This window comes from Coptis chinensis, chromosome 5 (assembly GCF_015680905.1).
Source record: "Coptis chinensis isolate HL-2020 chromosome 5, ASM1568090v1, whole genome shotgun sequence".
Lineage (NCBI taxonomy): Eukaryota > Viridiplantae > Streptophyta > Magnoliopsida > Ranunculales > Ranunculaceae > Coptis > Coptis chinensis.
Window position 1 is genome coordinate 3,306,369 of NC_141460.1, and position 23,025 is coordinate 3,329,393.

The following is a 23,025-nucleotide window of genomic DNA, read 5'->3' on the forward strand; positions in this document are numbered from 1 at the left end:
TGGGACCTGATTCTTCTCTCCCCTTAAAATCAAGAGAGGATACGTAGGCAGCTCACTCATTAGCGAACTCGGTCTCTCCAAAACCCAAACCCATTCTCCTCTTTTCCATTGTATGTAAAGGAAAACCAAAACACACATTTACATTGGCGCCGTCTGTGGTCTCGACTACTTGAGAAACCACTCTCACACAACTCAAAAACCAACGATTCTCAAGCCCATGAAGCATGGCAAGCCTCGAAGCTCAAATTCAAAATATCGCAAACCAGCTGGGATTAACAAACGAGAGCATTTCCTTGCTCAGGCAAGAAAATGCTGCTTTACGAGCACAAGTAGATGCTTACCAACAACGACCGGTCGGAACATCGTCGGCCGAGCGGCATCAGCGACGGTTAATCAACGATTAACGAATTATCGCAAAGGATCGGCCGAGTGCGATAAGAAAGGATCGACCGCATTGTTCAAAAATGCTCAAGACATACCGCGTCTCTCGCGTTCGGTCGCGGGTCCTCAATAAACCCTCTCCTCAAGATTTTATCCGGCCACATTTCCCGATGTATGATGGCAGCACGTGCCCCGGTCAACATGTGGCTCGCTACATTCAAAGTCTGGCGCTCTACAGTTCACTCGAGTTTGATCACCTTCACTGTCGATTATTTCCAGCCAGTTTCAAGGATGGCGCACTTGATTGGTTCTTCTCACTTGAGTCCGATTCTATCAAAACCTTTGAACGACTTCGATCCGTTTTGCGGTCGAATCGTGCAAATGCATTTAAAGAAAGCGGATCTTGACTCACTGTTCGAGCTATCATTCAGAGAAGATGAAACCATTCGCCAATTCTTAGGACGGTTCAAGGTCGAACTGTTATGTATGGAAAGCGGCCTGAAAGAGTCTTTTGCCACACTAGCATTTTTCTAACGCGTCCGAGTCGTATCTTGACCTCTCGGATCATTAATGAAAGAACGCCCGAAACGGCATCCGGCATGCGCTCGGGTAGACAAGTATATTAAATTGCAAGAAAGTTTGAAGCTCCATGGCTTAGCCGAGGACCAGGAGGTGGCAGCGATCTTTGATCATACTCCGCGTGCCAAGAAGCGATCCAGGTCGCTTGCACCAAAGGCAGGTACCCGACCGGACAACAGCAGAGAGTTCGTTGTCTTGACATGCTCCCCGCTACATCTTGGACAAGATCCAAATGAGCCTCATATTTCTCGACCCGGATGTGAGGCAAACCAATAGATCGACGACAAGCCCCATCTGCGCATTCCACAAAGCAAAATGCCATGAAACCAATGCGTCTTTGGGGGCTTAAGCTATCTCCAAGACCTCGTGGAAGTTCGGTCATATAAAACAAGATACACCAACATTCCCGACGGAGACTTGCGCCATAAAACTTATGGCTCGCCCGAGTACGCGATCGATCTCCTCTCGGCCAGAACCACCAAGAGGTTCAAGCTCGCCTCAAGCGGAGGGGCGTCCCAGACCGTTCTTGCCGCGGCGAAGACAAACACTCGTCGATTATGCATAATGCTAGAACCATTCATATGATTACTTTCCCCGGATGATTACGTAACCTCCTCCGAGAGAAAAGACGTCGTGTCGGCTCTTCGGGAAGTGTATCATTTCACTTCACAGGGCAAAGACATGCCCCGCCGGCTTCGGAGGTTGCAACACAGGAGATATCATTTTCACAGAGGCTAACCTCAACAAGGTCTGCCTCCCTCACAACGACGCACTTGTCATCCATGTCAAGATTAGCGACTGGACAGTCAAGCGCGTCCTAATCGACCCTGGGAGTTTGTGCGACATTTTGTTCTACCACACCATTCAAGAGATGAGCTTACCCAAATCAGTCCTCATAGATCCGATTGCCCCCCTTTACGGGTTCAATGGCTCCAGGGCCGACCCCGTAGGTGACATCATACTCCCAGTATCGGTAGGGTCTAGAGAAGACAAAGTCAGCTACAATACACGCTTCAGCGTTCTAGACATCAAGTCGTCCTACAATGCCATACTAGGACGGTGTTGGATCCATCAAATACAAGCTGTACCGTCAACATTGCATCAAGTTCTCCGTTTTCTAGGCCCTAGAGGAATGATGGAACTTCGCAGCAATCAACTCGAAGCGTATCACTGTAATCAAATCCTGTCAGCAAGTAAGACTGCTAGTGTACCAATCCACACAAAGCACAAGCCCACCAGTTATACAATGGCCAATGACTTAGTTGCCGGAGTCAAAGTCCAAACTGCACCACAGAACGCTGGGGGCTCCAGCAAGAAGACCTTCTCTCCTGTTTAGACGCCCGCAATCGCTCCACTAGTTGTTACTTCACCAGCAAAGACCTCAGACGTCAATCTAGTATCCGTCGTTCCATCGATCAAAGACCCAGAGGTCGTATCAGATGTTGTCGTGCCACCATTTACGACCCCGGAAGCCGCACCATCAAGTATCATGCAACCATCCCCCGTTCCAGAGATCACGCCTACCCCTGTTGTCGTAGCCATAGAGGTCGCTCCAACCTCAACTGTCAATCACACCGTCTCTCAGAGCGATAAAGCATTCCCAGAGATCGAATCGCCAAAAGACACATCGCCATCAGACGCAGCACCCCCAGCTGCAGAAAAATAGCGTGTGAATCTAGGAACAGAAGACGACCCCAAGTTCGTCTATGTAAGGGCTAATCTTGACCCCACAGTCAAGGCCCAGCTTGTAAACTTCTTATCCATGAATAAAGGTGTTTTTGCTTGGTCGTATATAGATGTGCCCGGAATAGATCCTAATGTAGTATGTCATAGATTAAATGTAAATCCCAATGCTAGACCAGTTCGCCAACGGCCTCGCCGACTATCCCTGCGATTTCAGAAAGCCATCAACGACGAGGTCGACAAACTCAAGCAAGTCGATTTCATCAGAAATGTAGACTATCCAGACTAGATCGCTAACATCGTCGCGGTTCCCAAAAAGAATGGAACAGTTCGCCTATGCGTCGATTTCACGAATGTAAATCAAGAAACACCGAAAGATAGTTTTCCCCTACCTCGCATTGACCGACTTGTCGACCAAACCTGTGGTCATGAAACCCAAATTATGGCGAGCTTAGAGCATCATCAACTCGCTGCTATAATCAATTTCTAATTTGACAGTTGACAAAAAATTGGCAATTTTCGTCCCCAAAGCGCTGTCAAAATACCATTTTTATTTTAACAATTGTCAAATCCGAAACCAAATTAGTCAGAAATATAGAAATGAATCGCACGGGACAAGTTGTCCCGTCCAAGAGTGAGACGGGACAAGTTTTGTCGTCTAGTATTTTTTTCTTTTTTTTTAATAAAAAATTCAAACGGCTCGATTTTGTACCGTTGGAATTAACGGCTATATTTAGTTCCGTTGGACTGGGCCTATATATATTGCATATTTGGTTAACTAATTTTTCACCAATTCACTCATCTTCTTCTTTCTTCTTTTATTCTTCACCAAAATCATAAAATGTCTTCACAAAGATCTAGAGGTAGAGGAAATAGAGGTGGTAAAAATAGTGAAAACCAAAGCCAAGAAAACAACCAACATACCTATGTTCAAGGTCTTTCAAAAAATTTCACAGCTATAGAAGATGAAATTTTATGTCATAGTTGGATTTTTATTTCAGAAGATGGCCGCAGTTGTTGGAACGGGCCAAAATAGACATTTTTTTTGAGAAAATTGCTGATGAAATAAACAAGTGTATGAGCCATCTTGGTCATGTAGGGCAACCACGAACTGATGGATCTGTTCAATCACGTTTTCACATCATCCAACATGTGGTAAGTTTATTTCAAGGTTATTATGATCAACAATTGAGAGTGAATACTAGTGGTACTAATGCAGATGATACAATGTCACAAGCTCGTACTATTTTTTCAACTGTTCAAAATGAACCATTTAAATTTGAGCATTGTTATTGGATTTTAATTTTAAGTCCAAAATAGAATCACTTCTATCAAGCTAGAAGTGATAGTAGTTCATAAAAGCAAAGAACCACTTCTAGTAGTGATGTTAGTGGTGGCATCAGTGGTGGATCAACCACTAACAATATTGGAATAGCTAATATTTCGTTAGATGAAGAAAGTCAATCATTAAGGAAAGTGCTCGGATCAGAAAAACGGCTAAAGAGAAGAAAGTTTAAGCTGATGAAGTTGCGCATCAAATGACACAAACTCTGGAGGAGGTCAGAGACAATCAACATACAACTGCAAAATATCTGCAAGAACAAACAGAGCTAAAACGACAAATGTTCCTCTCAATGAAAAAGGAAAAAGAAGACGAAATATTGAGGCTTGAAGTACAGAAAGAACAAGATATCATGATGTTTGATCTAAGCAAGTTTAGTGGTATTCAACTGACATTTTGGGAAGTTAAGCAAGCAACTATCTATCATAAGTGGGTTGAACAAGAACAAGGTATTCCTGTTGTTCCTTCTACTCCATACATTCCAACCCCTCCTAGTCCATACATTCCAACCCCTCTTTCTCAACAATTTGGGTCTTTTTCTTCTTTTGGATCAACAAACAATGTTAGTCAGTCTCGTGGTAGGCCAGCACGCTCTCCCAATCCATTTCTAAGGGATGAAAATGAAGAATATAAAGACAATGATTTTTAGTTATAACATTTTTAATTTCAAGTATGTTGTAACATTTTTAATTTTAAGTATGTTATAACTTTTTAAATTTTAAGTATGTTGTAACGTTTTAAATTTTAAGTATGTGCAAATCTTATTCAACAAATCACAATCTTATTTAAACAAAACAAACTTGATGAAAGTACACTGAACATAAAATACAGAAAGCACACTTAAAAAACACAGTTAACAGAAAATTCAACTAAGACAAATCAAATTTAAACAAACTTATTAGTTGTTCCTTTGGTTGTGGCGTGCACCATAACGTGCCCAATGATGTTCAACCAGATCATTCTTCAATTGTTGATTAGTAGCTCCACAATGAATACTTAATGTCCTGGCTACCATGTTTTGCACAAACAGATGGTCATTACTTTGCATTTCAACTTCATACTACAACCGTTCATCTGAAGGTGGTTTCCACTTTGGAAGTTGTACATTACGTTCATTCTCAACAATCATGTTGTGAAGTATAATACATGTCTTCATTATACGAGATAGAGTTCCTATGTCCCATTGACGAGCAGGCTTGCTAACAATTGCAAATCTAGCCTGTAAAACACCAAAACCTCGTTCCACATCTTTATGAGCTGCTTCTTGCGCTTTTGCAAAGTTAATATCCATGGGAGTAGCAGGAGATAAGATTGTTTGAATCAGTGTAGCCCATGGTCGATATATTCCATCAGCAAGGTAGTAGCCCATGCTGTAAGGATTGTTATTAACTTGATAAACACAAGCTGGAGTTGTTCCTCTGACTAAATTATCAAATAAATGAGAATTATCTAACACATTAAGATTATTACAAGATCCAGCCATTCCAAAGTATGCGTGCCAAAACCATAGCTCCTGGTCTACAACTGCTTCCAAAATCACAGTCATTTTTCTAGCATGGCCCAAATGAGTTCCATGCCACGCAATTGGACAATTTTTCCATACCCAATGCATACAGTCTAAATTACCCAACATACTTGGCCAACCGCATTCTTCACCTACTACAAGCAAGCGTGTTACATCTTCTTCCGTTGGGCTTCTCCGGTACTGTTCTTCAAAACAATTAACAACTACATTGTAGAAATGATGAAGTGATTCTTGGGCCGTACTCTCAGCAAGTTTTATCCAGTGATCCATTGAATCAGCTGGACATCCATAAGCAAGTATTTGTATTGCAGCTATCATTTTCACCAAACCCGAAACCCTAGACAAACCAAGAGCATCATAAGAAGGCTTAAAATATGGATAAAAATTAGTGACAACTTCCAATATATGGTTAAAAAGTGGTCTTCTCATACGAAACCTACAACGAAACTTACCTACTTTATAATTTGGTATAGCAGCAAAATAATCAGCCACCAACCGTTCATATGCACCAACACGATCGCGGTTAGTGTATTCTCTACCATCAACAGGTCCACCCCATATTGGTACAAAAAAAGTGTTGAAAGCTGGAATCATTAATGCCACTACAACTGCATCACTTTGCATTTGTTGAACGATTGCGACAATTTCACCATCATCGTTGAAAATCAGTTCACATACTCTTTCGCACCAATTGCTATTATGACTACTAGAACTCATGACAAAATAATTGAAAATTTATGACTGATGAAAGGAGATGAAGAAATGAAAAAATATATCGATGCTTCACCTGTGATTGATCTGATATATAACGTAGAAAATGGAGGAAAACGATGGGCGCGAAAATGGTTTGGCACCACATAAATGGAGGGAAATGATGGATGGGACAACTTTTGCCGTGCGAAATCGAAACCAAAAATTTAAAATTTTTGCGTTGGTGCTTGACTCGTTTTTAACAATTTTGATTCACAAAAAACACTGAGATGTCACAACAAAATTTAGAAATGCATTGATGATGCTCTTAGGTTGCAATAAAATTTTATTGAGTCGGGCTTCGGTTGGAGAGTAAAAACATGACCTTAATTCGACTACTAATACTATTGCACCTGAGCAAGTGAGCAACTAACTTTATACTATGGGAATAATTATCATCAGTAGCAACAAAGCTTAAAAGCACGATGTAATCAGTTGCTCTTTCATGATTTATAAACAAAATTCTCATGCACTGACCTAGAACTTAAATTTTTTTTATACCCCATTCTCTCTACAAAATTCTTGATGACAATTGTACTGCATTAACTACACCGTACACTTCATCTCACAACATTTTATGCAATATTTCCAACATATCCTTACTTTTCCTCCCATCCTAATCTTCACCGTGATATGATAAATTTGGTTCTAGAAAAAATCAACACTCAAAAAATTAAAATGAAGATCTTTTAACTTTAAGTGTTTTACCAAAACGAAAAAATTGTTATAATTAACTAGCCTTAGAGAGAACACTACACTAACTAAAGTAGATGAATAATGGAGAGAATGAGAGAGATATCTTACTGATAGAAATATGTATGAATGGGATGAGGTTACCTTTATATATAACTAGGTAATCTTATTTCTAAGATACAAGGATTACAAGAATGGAAACATATGAGGAGGTGCCCCATATGGGCTCAATGATGGTATTTCATAACAAAAACTTTAATGTGGAATAAAGATACTTGGGACGCTTTCTAAAAGACATTGGATCTTATAAGTCCAATGGGCCAGAAAAAAGGGTGATTTCCTGAACAAGACACGGATAATGCACATTGTGCTCAAACGGACACGTCTTTTAATTTTGACCCGTTTAACGGGTTTTTGACCCTTTTGCCCTTACTTGCAACACTCTCTCTCCTCCTGCTACACTCTCTCTCCTCCTGTCACACTCTCTCTCCTATTTGTACTTTTGATGTTGACATGAGAAGTTATAATAACCTGTTAGATTCTCTTAGCGATACAGACTAGTGGATTTTGACCTTCATAAAATGAAAATGTGGTAGTAATTTATACAAACACAATTAGCTAACTTTGAAATCTAGAAGTAGCAATTTACAGACCTACTGTAAGCAACTTTTCTATTATTTTTGTAATTGAAATAGGAGACAACTTTTATCTCGTTTTTTGTGCCAACCTCAAAAAGTTTGTATAAAGCTCCAAAACTACTATTTTTTTTCTTCTTCCTCTTGATTGTTTTCTTCTTTTCGTTTTTCTAAGGTTTTTCATGGTGGACAATGGTATAGTTCTTATTATTTATTGATATGTTTTGAATTTTGTTTTGTTGTCTTTAATATTGGTTTGCTTCTAGATAGTGTTGGGTTGTTTTTACATAATAATGTTTGTGTTTTTGAATGTTTTTTTTAAGGTTTCCATGCTTGTATTTACCATTTTCATGTTGACTTTGTTTTTATTGTTATGGTATTTATAGAAGTTTTATGTCATAAATGTAGAACAATAAAGTGGTGGTTATTGTTCTTTTCTAATCTTTAGTGAGCTTCATCTTTCTTCTATCTTTTTTTTTGAAAAAGTTGAATGAAGGGGTTTAGTGATTGGTTTGGGCTGGTTTTTTTTATATACAGAGATGGTGAACTTGGTTTTAACTAAATTCATTCTAAATTGTGTCATTTTTTTGTTTCATTGTGCCGATATCTTCATCATTCATCTACAAAAATTCATTGTTGTTATAGATATGATTATATGAAAACTCATTTCAATAATAATTGATAAAACTAACTCATCATTTAGTTTAGTTATGCTAAAAGTTGTACAAAAAATGATATGAGGTTTGTGGAATAGGTGTTCAAGAAGAACTTACTTGAAAGTGAACTTGTGTTTTTTTTTCAGTACATTTTGTGTAAAGTTTTTTCTTGAATGTGTTAATTGTATGCATATGATAGTTACTTTCATATAATAAGCTAACAACTTATATGATTTTTGGTACTGAACTGGTGGTGATTGTTTATCTTATTTTTTTGGCATATTAAGTTTCTTTAAGTTGTAATTTGTTGATCTGTGATAGAGTCCAAACTACTGGTGATTATGTTCGTTATTTTATTATTATCTTTTTTAAGTTTCTATAATTTTTAATTTGTTGGTTTTTTAGCGAATTACATACTGAGGAATCTGTTTGTTATGTATATATGATATTTGTTGAATGTCGAGCTCTTGCATGTAAAAAATATATATAGTAGTTACTTTCAAAACATATGTCAGGTAGTTTTATGGGTTTTCGGAACTGAATTGGTGGTAATTTTTTATTATCATTATTTATTCATTTTAATTTAAAAATTTTAAGTTTTAGTTTTATTTATTCTATAAGCGTACATACTGACGAATATGTTTGTCACTTATAGATGATATTTGTTGAATGTTGAACATGTGTTTTTCAATACATAAGCCAAGTATCTCTTGGATGTAATGTATATATATGGTAGCTACTTTCGAAATATGGGTCAGCCACTTTTAGAGTTTTGGGAACTGAACTGGTGGTGATTGTGTGTGTGTTTTAAGTAATGATTTGTTGAACTGTGACATATTGAGGTATTGTTTGTCACTTATATATGATATTTGTTGCATGGTGAGCTCATAGTCAAAAGGTTGTGGACAACATTGCCCAACAAATTAAATGTTGAACAAGAGGTGAAGAAAGCTGAAGATAGTAGTTAAAAGGAGGTAGACATTGCCCAAGAGAATGTTGAGCAAGCGGTGAAGAAAGCTGAAGATTGTAGTCAAAAGGGGGTAGACATTGCCCAAGAGAATGTTGAGCAAGAGGGGAACAATGATTAAGATGGTAGTCAAAAGGAGGTGTGCATTGCCCAAGAGAATGTTGAGCAAATGGGGAACAATGCTCAAACTGTAAGTGAGCATGATGAGAACACTGGTGAAGATGGTACTGAGAAGTAGGGGAACAACGATGAAGATGGTATTTAGGAAGAGGCCCACAATGCTACACTTTATGCCCACAAGAGAACTAGGTCATTGCTTGTTACTGATATACGATACAGTTTAGGATGTCAGTTACTTCTTTTGAACTTCAGTATGTATTATTAAACGTTACATTTTAGCTTAGCTTGAAGTAAACTTTTGTTTCACTTGTAATTGGATAATACTATTTTGTACATAAGTTATGAATGTTTATTTAAATCAACCTCATAGTTTATGGCTTAAGTTGCTGATGTATCAGACATCTCAGTATGCCAATTTGTAACTTTATATATATTATTGTCTATTTGAATTGTACAGTGATGCCAATGAAAATAGTGTTATTCTTGGGGAGTATTTTTGTATAGTATCAAAGTTAAATTTTTTGTGTTGTTGATATAAGATACATCTTAGGATGTTAGTTATAATAGTTAAGAATGGCACTTCCAGCCCACCTTTGTGATGCTAACTTTGATGGGAAAAAGTTGGCAAGAATTCTTTTGAGATGGAAAGCAATTGGCGGGAAAATGTTTCCTTAAAACATGATAGGAATAATATAGGAACAAAAATTGCAATTTAATTAGATTTAATAACAAAATGGTCGAGTCCACATGCACAGTTGCTGCCAGTGCCGATGGTTGAACCTTCCACTTCACAAAGCACGTACAGAAATCCCAAAGCATAAGTATATCCAAATATAACATAAGTAACCAAGAACATTTTGTTAGTGGGAATCGGATTTCCAAAAAAAAACAAAACGTGCTGACAGTTAAAGAGCGTGTATCTGACGGTTGCTTCAGATGAAATCTTCATTGCTAAAATTTGGTGCAACTCCAGCTGAAAAGTCAATCCAAACAGCATCATCAGTTGAAGCAGTGCAGGTTGCACAGTTGTGTCCAAGGCCACCACAACGACTACATCTTCTCCTTTGCACTGGAATACCTTCCCCTTTAGATCCTTTTCTCTTCTTTTGTGGCCGTCCAGACATTACCTCATCTACGGGAGGACGGACCATGATGCAGTCACTTAACTAATGTCACTGTTCTTTTCCTTTTAAAGGTGTCCAGTTCTCTTTATAGGTATCCATCATCGTTTCTGTATTACCAAATATTACAACCTCTAAGATCACCTATCTCGGTTTTCTTTCTCTCCTTTTTCTTCTCTCTTTCCTCTCTTTTTCTTGGTCTCTTTTCTCTCTCTCTCTCTCTCTCTCCTTTCTAACTTCTTTTATCTTTCTAACCCCCTCTCTTTTGTGGTTCATCGATCTCCCTTTCATCTAGTGTTTCTTTTGCTCTCCACGTATCGCGTCAGTTTCCTAGCATTTAGGATTCCGCTCTCGCACTCCATGTATCACGTCGGTTCCTTAGCAGTTAGGATTTCGCGGATCTGATCCCCTGCAGCATGTTTCCTCTGTACTATACCGCATCCGGTCAACTTGCCACCACTAACCTCTCAGGTCACGAATATGACCACCACAGATGCCCTCTCTCGGTCATATTGATGATCCGCGGACAGCGATGGGGCCAAGAACTAACGTTACTCATTCCATATATCCTTCATGGTATATCTCTCTTCTTTTACACTGTCATCTCATTCTCTTTTTTGAGGCACGTGTTCCACCTTTATTGCCACGTGGGAAACGGTGCATGCGCATCTGAACCTGGCTCTTCAAATTTCGAGACCCCACGTGTCCCATTTCCCCTAGTCGCTTTCATGGTAATTCCCTTTTTACCCCTTCCCCTTCAAATCTCACTCAAACTTCTCTCTTCCCTCAAAACCCAAAACCCTCAGTTCACTTTTCTCTTCACCTTCTATTCTCTTCAACCTCTTCAACTTCCTCTCCACTGTTCTTCATTCTTGTGGATCTCTCCAGCACCGTTCGTGTTCCCATACATTACTTCGTTGCCTTGGCTACTTCGCATCTCAAGTTTGTTCTCCACCCTCTTTCTTCCCCTCGTTATTTGCTATAGTCATTTTTGGGGTACTATTCCACCATATTTTCCCATTTCTTAACTTGCACTCTCCCTTTTTGTGTAAAATTTCCTATCTTAGTGCTGATTTTATCATGTCGGGATCGGAATCGGTGGATACTTGCACCACCAGATCCGATGGATCTGAATCCTCTACACCCAGATCTAGCAACCATACCGCTGACAGATCTGAATCCCCGGCTTTTGGCTCTGCCAGTCCAGCCGCTGCACCCTCTATTTCAGGGAGGAAATCTTCTCTTCCTCCCCTGTCGTCATATTATCGCAGACCTAACTTAGATGCAGTTAAAGTCGCTTATGGCATCCCCAATGACGTGGTTCTAGAGTACATGTCTGGTGTCACCCACTTTCCTCACTTGGTAACACCACGGCCCGGTTATCTAGTTGCTACTGTAGGACAGATAGCGGCTGGTTTGCACTGTCCCTTAACTCTTCTTGATGTCGAGGTATGCAATCATTTCAACATTCCGCCATGTCAAGGCATAGGTAACTTCTGGCGTGTTATGTATGCCGCCAATCGTTACAACGAAACCCACACCCCTAAAATCCAACTCCGAGATATAATTGCTCATTATTATATAAAGAAGAGCACCAAATTCGGAAGTGTGGGATATCAATTCTTTTGTACTCGTCCGCGGAAGAAGTCTTTTATCCTCCACATCACAACTTCTGACAAGGTGTGGCACTACTATCCGTTATATGTGTCTGGGAGTTTTATTTCCATGGACCTTCCTTCGGAAGTATCTCTGAGGCACCTCAATTTCCTTACAAGTGGTAAGTAAAATTTTTTGAGTCGCAATGCTTCTGTCTTACTTGTTTGTAACTTGTCTTTATTTTTGGTGATCCAGGTTGGAAACCTGATTTGCGATCACAACTTTATACTGGCATTTCTTCAGAGATCTTCCAATCCCTCTGCGAATTGGGGAGTGCACAGTGTGAAGTTCTCGGCATTGATCCCGACAAAGCCAATCCTCTTTTCCTTGACCCTTCTCTAAAAGACATCGGCAAATACCAAGGCCCGCTCTATCGCCTGCCGCCCCCCAAAGAAAGAAAGCCAAAACTTTCCCCCCTCCAAAAAAGGAAACGCAAAGCTCACAAGTCTTTCAAATATACCACCAAGATTTCTCATTCTCGAGCCATTGCCCAACGTGCCGCTGCCTCCCAGTCTCATACTACTATCGTTGACCCCGCTCCTCCTTCGTATTCCTCAGCGGCCGACTGGGAATACAATTTTGCCAACCCTTCCTCTCCTCCCCCTGCCGCTGATATGGATGTTAACAAACTAAAACTTTGGGACAACGACTTCGGATGGCGATCATTCATCGAAGTTCGCGGGCCAGAGCCCCCGACAAAAAAGGCCAAGATCAAGCCCCATCCCATCCCCCGAACACGTGTTGATCCATTGCGGCCTTTGGCTCCCGCACGCTACCCTGGAAAGGACCACATCCCTACGGGCCCCCTTTTTTCAGGTCCGATCAAAGTCTGGCATCCCCAATTCAAGGCCAGAGATCCCGAAGTTACAACCCGCGACCTAGCCTTGGACAATCCAGCAATCGCATCTTCCTTGTTCTTCAGCTCTCATCTCCCCCGGGACCAAGCCTATGGAGACTCTGGCTTGTTTGCCTCCCATCGAGCTTCCATCTACACTAGCTGGGAAAAGGTTTGTGTTTTATTACTCTTTCCCCTTCTTTCCTCTTTTACAACTTTTGCTAACAATTATTTCTCTGCAGCTGAGTCTGGATATTGGTTATGTGATGCGCGAACTAACCAATACTCTAGAGTCTCTGGACGCTGTGAAGCAGGAGATTCATGGTCCTGATGGCTGGAAAGCTAAGCATGCTAGGATGGAAAAGGATAGGGACAATCTTCGAATCATGGCTTTATTAAAGGCCCAGAAAGAACTCTAGAGAGCTGAGGACAAGCACCGCAATTATGTAGTGGGGGTCGCTTCCAAACTGGAAAACCTGGAGGAGATGGAGAGACTTTCCTCCCAGGCTGCCTTAGACAAGGCTATGAAGGAAGCCGCGGAGCATTTTTGAAGCCTGGCTGCGAAGAAGATTGCCCATGAACTGAAGCAGCAACTTGATGATCTTACTGCGGCTGGCCGTCTACTTCCATCTCTGCCTCCAGTCCCTGACATTCCAGCCTTAGCACCCTCGTCTGTGATTCCTGAGGCTACTACGTCTGATCTGCCTCTATCCACTCCTAGCGCTGACACCTCCCCTATCGAGGTGGACGATGACAATACCATAGCTATGGATGAGGCGGAAGTTCTCCCTCAGGAAAAAGTGAATGTTGGGCAGCAGTAAACATTGTAGCTTTCTTTCTTTGAAGTTTACCCTCTTGAATGTTTGTACATTTTGTGTTTGGATGAATATCTTTTAGCCTGGATTTCTAGGTGTGCCGAGCAGGTCTTAATTAAACTCGTTTTGTCCTTCAATTTGTATTCCAATTCCCCGAATGCCAGAACTTGAGATTTCACAATCCTTCCAATTCAATTTGTCTTTTAGCCATTTAACTTCTAGAAATTTAATGTTTGATTCTTACTGTGAAGCCTGATGGGGGCATCTCTATTTGCCCCCAAGTCGATTCGGACACGAAGGGCTCACCCCAACTGTCTTTGATCAGCTGTGAAGCCTGATGGGGGTATCTCTATTTGCCCCCAAGTTGATTCGAACATCGAGTCCGTGAAGGGCTCATACCCCCCCCCCCCCCTTTGATCAGCTGTGAAGCTTGATGGGGTTGCCCCTAGGTTGATTCGGACATAGAGTCCGCGAAGGGATCATCCCCTGTCTTTGATCAGTTGTGAAGCCTGGAAGGGGCATCTCTATTTGCCCCCAAGTCGATTCGGATATCGAGTCCGCGAAGTGCTCATCCCCCTCCCCGCTGTCTTAGATTAGCTGTGAAGCCTGATGGGGTTGCCCCCAAGTTGATTCAGACATAAAGTCTGCAAAGGGCTCATCCCCCCGCTGTCTTTGATCATCTATGAAACTTGATGGGGTTGCCCCCAAGTTGATTAGGACATAGAGTCCGAGAAGGGCTCATCCCCCCCGCTGTCTTTGATCAGTTGTGAAGCTTGGTGGGGGCATCTCTATTTGCCCCCAAGTTGATTCGGACATCGAGTCCGTGAAGGGCTCATTCCCCCCGCTGTATTTGATTAGCTGTGAAGCCTGATGGGGTTGCCCCCAAGTTATTCTCAATACTCATAATACAATTGGAAGAAGTGCATTCTTTATTCATTGATATAATATTGAACACAAAATATCATTCCTAAGCGTGAATGGCCATAACTAAAAGCAAGTCTCCTCTCTTTTACAATAAAAACTAAATAATGATTCATCCATGGAACTTTTTCAATAGTCTAATATTCCACGGTTTATCGATCCGTTCCCCAGCTAAGGTCTGCAACCGATAAGTTCCAGATGTACCATTTTCTATCACGGCATATGGTCTGTAACGCCCGTATTTAAAATACGTATTTATTTATTTTATTTATTAATTTATTTAAATTATTTATTTAAAAATCGGTTGGATTGGATTTGGATATGTGGGCCTGGTTTCTGGGCCCGAGTCTGTGTTGGGCTTGGGTTTCAGACCCAAGTATATAAACACATTGTTCTAGAGAATAGGGTTCTTGGAGAATAAAAAATAATAAAAATGGAGGCGGAGATGAAAGCTCGTTGGCTAGAGCGTCGGAGACTCGGACTAGGAGGGATTCGTTGAGCTGTTACGTCAGGTGAGTAGTTAGTTTTTCTACTTCCCGGTATACCGAAATCGTTTTATTTGTTCATTCTTTTTCGTCGTGTCATGTTATTATTAAACTAGTTAAATATTGGTATATTGTTTTTGGGTGATTATTGAAACTAGTTGGAACTATTGGAACTCGGAAGAAGTCGTCAATGGCGGCGTGAGTTAGAAATTGTTAGGTCTACTAATCGAAATTTGCAGTGGTCATAACCTAGGTGTTTGGGGTGAACCAACACTTAGGAGTAAGTATTGATGAGAGGGGCTGTGGGAGCTTGGAACAGTCGTCAATGGCGGCGCGAGACAGAGAAGTCGTCTCTGTATACGGGTTAAACTGTTCTTATGTTTTGTAGGTGGTTGGATTGGTTGTAAAGGGAGGCGCGAGCCCCCAAAACCTCCTCCCCTGTAAAAAACGCCATTACTGTGATACTGAGGGTTTGGTTGTTAATTTGTAATTTTCGTTGTTTGAACTTTTTGCGGTGTGGGAAGGTTGTTGGGTTGATGTTTGGGTGGTGTAGTGAGGTGTGGGGTCATTGAAGCTCGGGAGCATCAATGGCTTGCCCGATTTGGCCGAATTAATTGAGTGCTTGCTTGGTGAGGGAGATGAGATCGAGTTTTATGTATTAAAGATGTTAGGTTCTTCCTTAGGAGTCGAACCGACTTGATGAAGAAGAGAGTCGGTGGCCGGCGCGATTTGGTGGCTGGTGGAGGAGAGAATTGGGGAAGAAGATGACACTGTAGATGTGGTTGGGCCTTGGGCCGAATCCACTTGCTATTTGGGCCTAAACCTTGGTTGGTTGGGCTTAGCTTGTTTAGATGGTTGCTGGGCCAAAATTCTATTTTTAAGTTGTTGGGCCCGGTTTTGTTTTAAGTGGTTGGGCCATTTTTCTATATGTTTAGTTTGGGCCGGTTTCAGTTCAATTTTTGGGCTGAATCACTTAACTGTTTTGGGCCAGTTTCTAATATTGTTTGAGGCCAGTCCATATAATTTAAAATAGATCTACATTGGTCTTTCACCATTTAGACTTTTGGGTTTTAAGGTTTGGGCTTGGCCAGTTGGGTCCGAACCATTTCCTTAGTTCGTGAGCCCTTGAGCCATGCACCTTTGCCCTTAGCCATGAACCATGGCTATGACCCTGAACCTGTCGAACATGGAAATGACAGTTTGACTTTGACAATGACAGTTTGACTTTGACCATGACGTGTTGACTTTGACTTTGACAATGACAGTTTGACTTCAACCATGATGTGTTGACTTTGATCATGACGTGTTGACATTGACCGTTGACTGTGGAATGTTGACTTTTTCCAGTTTTTCGCATATTTGATTTTATGGACTATTGTAATAATAAAATATTGTCGAACATTGTATAACCTTGTTTGTCATTATCTAATTAAGTTTTGATGTGAGTAGTGCAATATAATATTGGCACGTAACTAGAGGGGAATTCTGATAATAAGAATTTGATATATATGTTTTTATGAGTATTAAATTATATACGGACTTAGATTTATGGACTTTAGTATTGGGATTTGATTGTGGACTGTTTAATTGTGCTACATTTTATGTTGTAAATTGTATGGACAAATCAAATGCTAAAATACTGTAGAAGATTGTATAACTTTGGTTGTCATTATCTAATTAAGATTTGACGTTGATATTGTGACATTATATAATATGTTGGGATATATATATATATATATATATATATATATATATATATATATATATATATATATATAATTTAATAGTTTTGGAGACATAAATGTATAAACGCTCCATTATTTTATATGTGAGATGCTACTATGAGGTAGTATAGTATGTGTGGATATTTTCCCATGGGATTGTGGCTTAGTGCAATAATATATTGGCACGTGAAAGAATGAAAGTAGTTACGAGATATAATTAAGATATTTCTAAATATTGTGGCTTAGTGCAATAAGGTATTTGACCTGCACGTGATATAGTGGAATGTTTATGAGTCATAAATGTATGACACCTGAATAAATTACGTAACAAAAATCCTAGAACCTCGCTACCATAACTCATGTGATTTGCCTTGTGTGGGCGTATGTGATATGATTGGCCCTTCTGGCGTTTCAGTGAATCTGAATGGCCTTCGGGCGTAAGTAATGTGATTGGCCCTTCTGGCATTTCAGTGAATCTGAATGGCCTTCGGGCGTAAGTAATGTGATTGGCCCTTCTGGCGTTTTAGTGAATCTGAATGGCCTTCGTAAAGTAATGTGATTGGCCCTTCGGCGTTTGATGAATCTGAATGCCCTTTCGGCGTAGCGAATAGTGGCTTGAGTATTCCGTTCACAAAATAGAAGCGAGGCGATATTTTATGCCGAATAGTGGCGATTTCTTGCATAATGGCTTCCGTGTGAGGGTTACGGTGTCGCGACATCCCGCCGGGGGTAGTTCGCATACGGAGTGGTTCATTATGTAAGGGGAGGCATGTGGATGTACATGTTCGCGTTGGGTAGCGATTGTGGTAGCCAGGGAAACTAGGTAAGACATAGATACGACGTGAATTTTAGGGACACACAAAGAAAGCCTTAATTAATATAATTATGGTAATATGTTGGTAAATGATATATCTTTAGATAGATGATTGTATATGCTTGGGTTTAGTTAGAACCTAAGGCGCCACGTGGAGGAGCTAAATGCCTTTTTATTATATGTATGGTATGTTGTATTAGTTGTTGGAAGTTAAGGCGCCTCAGTGGAGGAACTACCTGCCTTACCTATTGTAGTTAAGAATGTCGTATTAGTTGTTGGGAGTTAAGGCGCCTTGGTGGAGGAACTAAGCGCCTTATAGATTGTGTAAATATATGTATAAGTATATGTTGTATTTTAGAGCTACTCACACCAACATTTTTTATAATCTTGACCCGATTGCATGTTTGCTTATCGGGTGTGTTCGATAAATGAACACAGTTTGATAAGTCTTAACAGGTTTAGTGTTGAAGAAGATTGGTTCTTTGCTTGTGGTTTTGCGTTAGCATCGCATTTCAAGATAGGCCTTGTTTTCCTTTGAGGTGATATAGATTTTCAGTTGAGATAAGGTTATTTGCATTTTCATTTGTAAATTTTTGTAATGGAGATGACTTTTGTTTAAGTTGAAATTTTTATTGGTTTTTAATTATCCGCATTATTTAAACTGTTTATGGGTTTTTGGGAGTTGAGAGTGCGTCACACCTCGGAGATCGAAGAGTCAGGAACAAATAATGTTTTTTCCGAATTCTATCGAAATTCGGGGTGTGACATGGTCCCTCCCAGTTGGGCCCCAATTTACCTTCATTCTCTTTCTTGGTGACGGGTGTAACTCGGTGCAGCACGAAATCACCAACTTTGAAAGTACACGGTTTCACTCGTTTATCATACTATCTCTGTAGCCTCCGAAGGTACTCTTCCAACCGAATGCGCGCTACTTCTCTCCTTTCATCATTGAGATTCAAATCCATGGCTAATATCATCTCATTCACTCCCCTTTCCACAACTCTTGTTCGGGTCGTTAACGCGATCATCTCTACAGGTATGACCACCTCTACCCCATACGCCATTGCGAACGGAGATTCATTAGTAGAGGTTTGCGGTGTTGTGCGATATGCCCATAGCACGTGATTTAACTCATCCGCCCACGCTCTTTTCCGCGACTCCAATTTTTTCTTTAGATTATCCATTATAGTTTTGTTTGATGACTCTGCCTGCCCATTTCCTTCAGGATTGTAGGGGGCAAAGGACCCCTACTTCACCCTGAATGCCTGAAGGAACTCTCGCACCTTTCCCCCTGTAAACTGAGTGTCATTATCCGCGATGACAGTATGAAAGCTCAAACCTACATATGATATTCTCCTACAAGAAATTCTTTACGTTTTCTTCCTTAACCTATTGTAATGCCACACTCTCTACCCACTTGGTAAAATAATCGGTAGCGGGCAACATAAATCTCCTTTTTCCGCTCGCCATGGGCAGAGGTCCCACAATATCCAGTCCCCACATGGCGAATGGCCAAGGACTGAACACATTATGTAACGGCTCCGCTGGTGAATGTATTAGCGGAGAAAATTGCTAGCACTTTTCACATCTCTTTGCATACTCCGTGTCATCTCTCTTCATATGGGGCCAAAAATACCCCTGTGATATCATCCGGTGTGTTGTTGTTCGCCCGGCCAAATGGCTCCCGCAGTCCCTTTCGTGCATTTCAGCCAACAGCTCTTGACACTGCTACGGCCCTATACATTTTAACAGTGGCCCGCTGAAATTTCTCCTATACAAATCCCCCTCTACTAATATCTACCTTCGAACTACCTGTTCCATCTTACGCCTCTCTTGCTTGTTCTCTATCTCTACTCCCATCAGGAAAGTCAGTATGGGTTCCATCCAACCCATATCCCTCTCAGTGGTTAACCAAACCCCTTCCTCCTCTGAAATACTTGGCTTACTCAAAACCCTTACTTCAATAAACCGACCCTCTGTCCCAGGAAGCACTGCTGCCACATAAGCCAATGTGTCGGCGTGTCTGTTCTCAGCGCAGCCTAAGTGGGTAAACTTGATCTTGGTGAACCTGTTTGCCTTTCTTTGTAAGACCTCCAAATATTTCACCATTCGTGGGCAGCGGGCTACAAACCCTCCATTCGCCTGACAAATTACCAAGTTTGAATTGGAGTACACAGACAATTTGCTCACCCCTAAATCTTTAGCCAAATCCAAACCTGCTATCACCGCTTCGTATTCAGGCTTATTATTAGAAACGGCAAATCCCAGTTTCATCGATAACTCTAGACGTGTGTTCTCAGGAGTCACCAAGATGACTCCAATTCCATTCCCTGTATCTGTAAAGGAGCCATTGGTGAAAACTCTCCATCAGTTCCGCGCATCCCAAAGATCCAAAGGGTCGCGACTAACCTCCCCTTCCTATTCCATGACCATTTCCTCTCCCCAAGTTGGGTCCTCGACAGGGAATTCTGCCAGAAACTCTGCCATAGCTTGCGCCTTTTCTGTTGTTCTGATTTGGTACTGAATCTCATAAGAACTGAGCATTATCGCCCACTTTAGCATTCTGCCTGACTTCTCTGCCTTCAATGCTTGCTTGAAGGGCAAATTTGTTACTACCACCACTAAATGTGCCTCGAAGTAAGGCTTCAACTTTAATGCTGAAAATATCAAAGCCAAGGTGTATTTCTCAATCCTACTATACCGGGTCTCCACGTCCTGCAGGGTTTTACTTTGAAAGTAAACTGGTTTTTCGACTTTATCGACAACTCGCACAAGGACTGAGCTTACCGCGTATTCAGTGACTCCCAAGTACAAGTACAATTTCTCCCCCTGTTCAGGTCGTGACAACAAGGGTGCCTTTCCTAAGTACCTCTTCAATTCCTGAAAGGCACATTCGCACTCCACAGTCCACTGGAAATCTGGCATTTTCCTCAGCAAACGATATAATGGTCGGCATTTGTCCGACGATTTGGAAATGAATCTATTAAGTGCCGCGACCCTTCCAACCAACCATTGTACTTCTTTCACATTCTGAGGAGACAGTATTTCTACTAGTGATCGAATCTGCTCGGGATTTGCCTCTATGCCTCGGTGAGTGACTATATAACCCAGAAACTTTCCTGAAATTACCCCAAACGTGCACTTCTCGGGATTGAGTTTCAGCTTATACATTCGCAGTATGTCAAAAGTCTCCTGGAGACCTTTTAAGTGTTCCACTTCCGACATGCTTTTTTCCACCATGTCGTCGATATATATCTCTATCCCCTTCTGAATCTTGCTTTCAAACATCTTTTCTCCTAACCGCTGAAATATGGCCCCCACATTTTTTAAACCGAAGGCCATCCTCGTGTAGCAGTAGATACCACCTTCTACTACAAATGTTGTCTTCTCTTGATCTGGACCGAACATCACGACCTGATTGTAACCCATGGACGGGTCCATGAAAGAAAATACTTTGAAACCTGCCATTCTGTCTACTAATTCATCCGCCCGAGGCATAGGATAACAATCTTTAGGACACTCTTTGTTCACGTCTGTAAAATCAACACACATTCTAACTTTGCCGTTCTTTTTCGGAATCGTGACCACATTGGACAACCATTCTGTGAACTCTACATCCCTTATTATCCCAGCCCCCTTAAATCGTGTAACTTCTTCACGAATCCCCTCAACATACTTTGGTGTCACACTTCTCATTTTTCGCCTTACAGGTTTCGCATCTTCATTCATATGCAGGTGATGACAGGCAAACTCTGGGTCTAACCCCATGATATCCTCAATTACCCATGCAAATATATCTGTATTCTCTGCCAAAAACTGCACCAACTTCCCCTTCCATTCCTCCGCCAAGTTAGACCCCACCGATGTAAATTTCTCCTTGTCTGCAACTCCAAGGTTCACTATCTCAATTTCATCCAACATTTTCGACTCCATCGGAGTTTCATAGACTTCCTTCGCGGCCGCCTCCTGTAATTGCTATGTTGGTTCGTCTTCGCGAACTGAACCCTCCCCCTTAGTACCTCGAACCATATTTTTCTCGGTCACTTGATGGATGTTCTGCACAGCAACTTGATCCCCTCTTATTTCATAAATTCCCCCATTCGTGGGGAAGCGGATCACTTAATAATATGTCGACGGACTTCATTTCATGGATCCATCTTCTCCCTAGGATTGCATTATATTGGGAATTAGTGTCCACCACCATGAATCTTGTGAATACAGTCGTCAGACCAGCTGTTATGAGTAACACTAATTCCCCCATGGGCTCTGTCATGCTGCCGTTGAACCCAAACAAATTTGTTTGAGGGGCTTTCAGCTGATCTCTAGCGATGTTTATTTCCTCCATGGCCCCTTTGAACAACAAATCCACCGAACTTCCACAGTCTATCAACACCCTCTTTACCAGATAATTACCGATCGCTATAGTGATCACCAAGGCATCCTCATGCGGTGAGATTACCGGCTCTAGGTCTTTTGGGGTAAACATTATGGTTTCCTCGCCCATCGCGGTTTCACCGACTAACCGCGGTATGCTCATTACCTCATTAACTTGCTGTAAACTCGCTGTCTTTCTTATCATGTCTCTGTGTGCATTTCTCCCCATTGTTTCTCCACTAAAAATGACATTGATAGTTACCAAGATTCTAGCCGGAGCCGACACTCTCTCGGTTTGCCGAACCTCCGCGACAAATTCCCTAAGCATCCCCTTCTCAATCATTCTTTCCACCAGCCACTTCAAAGCATAACATTCATTAGTGGCATGGTTCCTAATCTGATGATACAGACAAAATGGTTTCCCTTCTATTTCCCCTGGTGTACTACGCGGACCCTCATAATATTGTTGCCTCTTAATTAGCGGTAAGATCTCCTCTAACGGCCTGTTAAGAGGAGTTTGCTCTATTTCGCGATATGGCTTCCTCTCTCTGATATCCCTCCTGCCTCGATCCCCAGTCCTCTCTGGTCCTCGGGTCTCCCCTCTATATGATCCCATTTCCCTTTCCTCTATCTTACCCTTACCCTTTCGGTCATCTCTGTCTACATCTTGCACTGCCTTCCCTAATTTCTTCTGTTCCTTCACATTCCTCTACATTATGTCCTCATATCGTATGTATTTTTCTACCTTTGGATACAGAGCATGCAAAGTAGTGATTTCGATTTTGGAAACCGACTCGTGGACTCTAGTTCCCGACCTCAAGCCGTGCTGGAAGGCAATGACCGCTGTGTGTTCATCCAGATTTTCCACCCTCAGTGTCTCTTCTTTAAATCTGCATAGAAACTCCCTTAATGATTCCGCTAACCTCTGCTTGATGTTGAATAGGGCAGC

The 23,025-nt window shown here is 41.3% G+C and overlaps 2 protein-coding genes across 2 annotated transcripts; both read right to left on the reverse strand.

The window, feature by feature from the left end:
• Positions 1 to 5,045: 5,045 nt before the first annotated feature.
• On the reverse strand, positions 5,046 to 6,227 carry LOC147496297 (uncharacterized). The gene has a single exon (XM_086562532.1). It carries the CDS (start codon positions 6,225 to 6,227, stop codon positions 5,046 to 5,048), a length of 1,182 nt encoding a protein of 393 aa, XP_086418658.1.
• Positions 6,228 to 21,786: 15,559 nt separating this feature from the next.
• On the reverse strand, positions 21,787 to 22,692 carry LOC147496298 (uncharacterized). The gene has a single exon (XM_086562533.1). It carries the CDS (start codon positions 22,690 to 22,692, stop codon positions 21,787 to 21,789), a length of 906 nt encoding a protein of 301 aa, XP_086418659.1.
• Positions 22,693 to 23,025: the final 333 nt, after the last annotated feature.

Coding starts and splice junctions, on each gene's coding strand:
- LOC147496297 (XM_086562532.1), bottom strand. CDS start 6,227: ATGAGTTCTAGTAGTCATAATAGCAATTGGTGCGAAAGAGTATGTGAA.
- LOC147496298 (XM_086562533.1), bottom strand. CDS start 22,692: ATGGGATCATATAGAGGGGAGACCCGAGGACCAGAGAGGACTGGGGAT.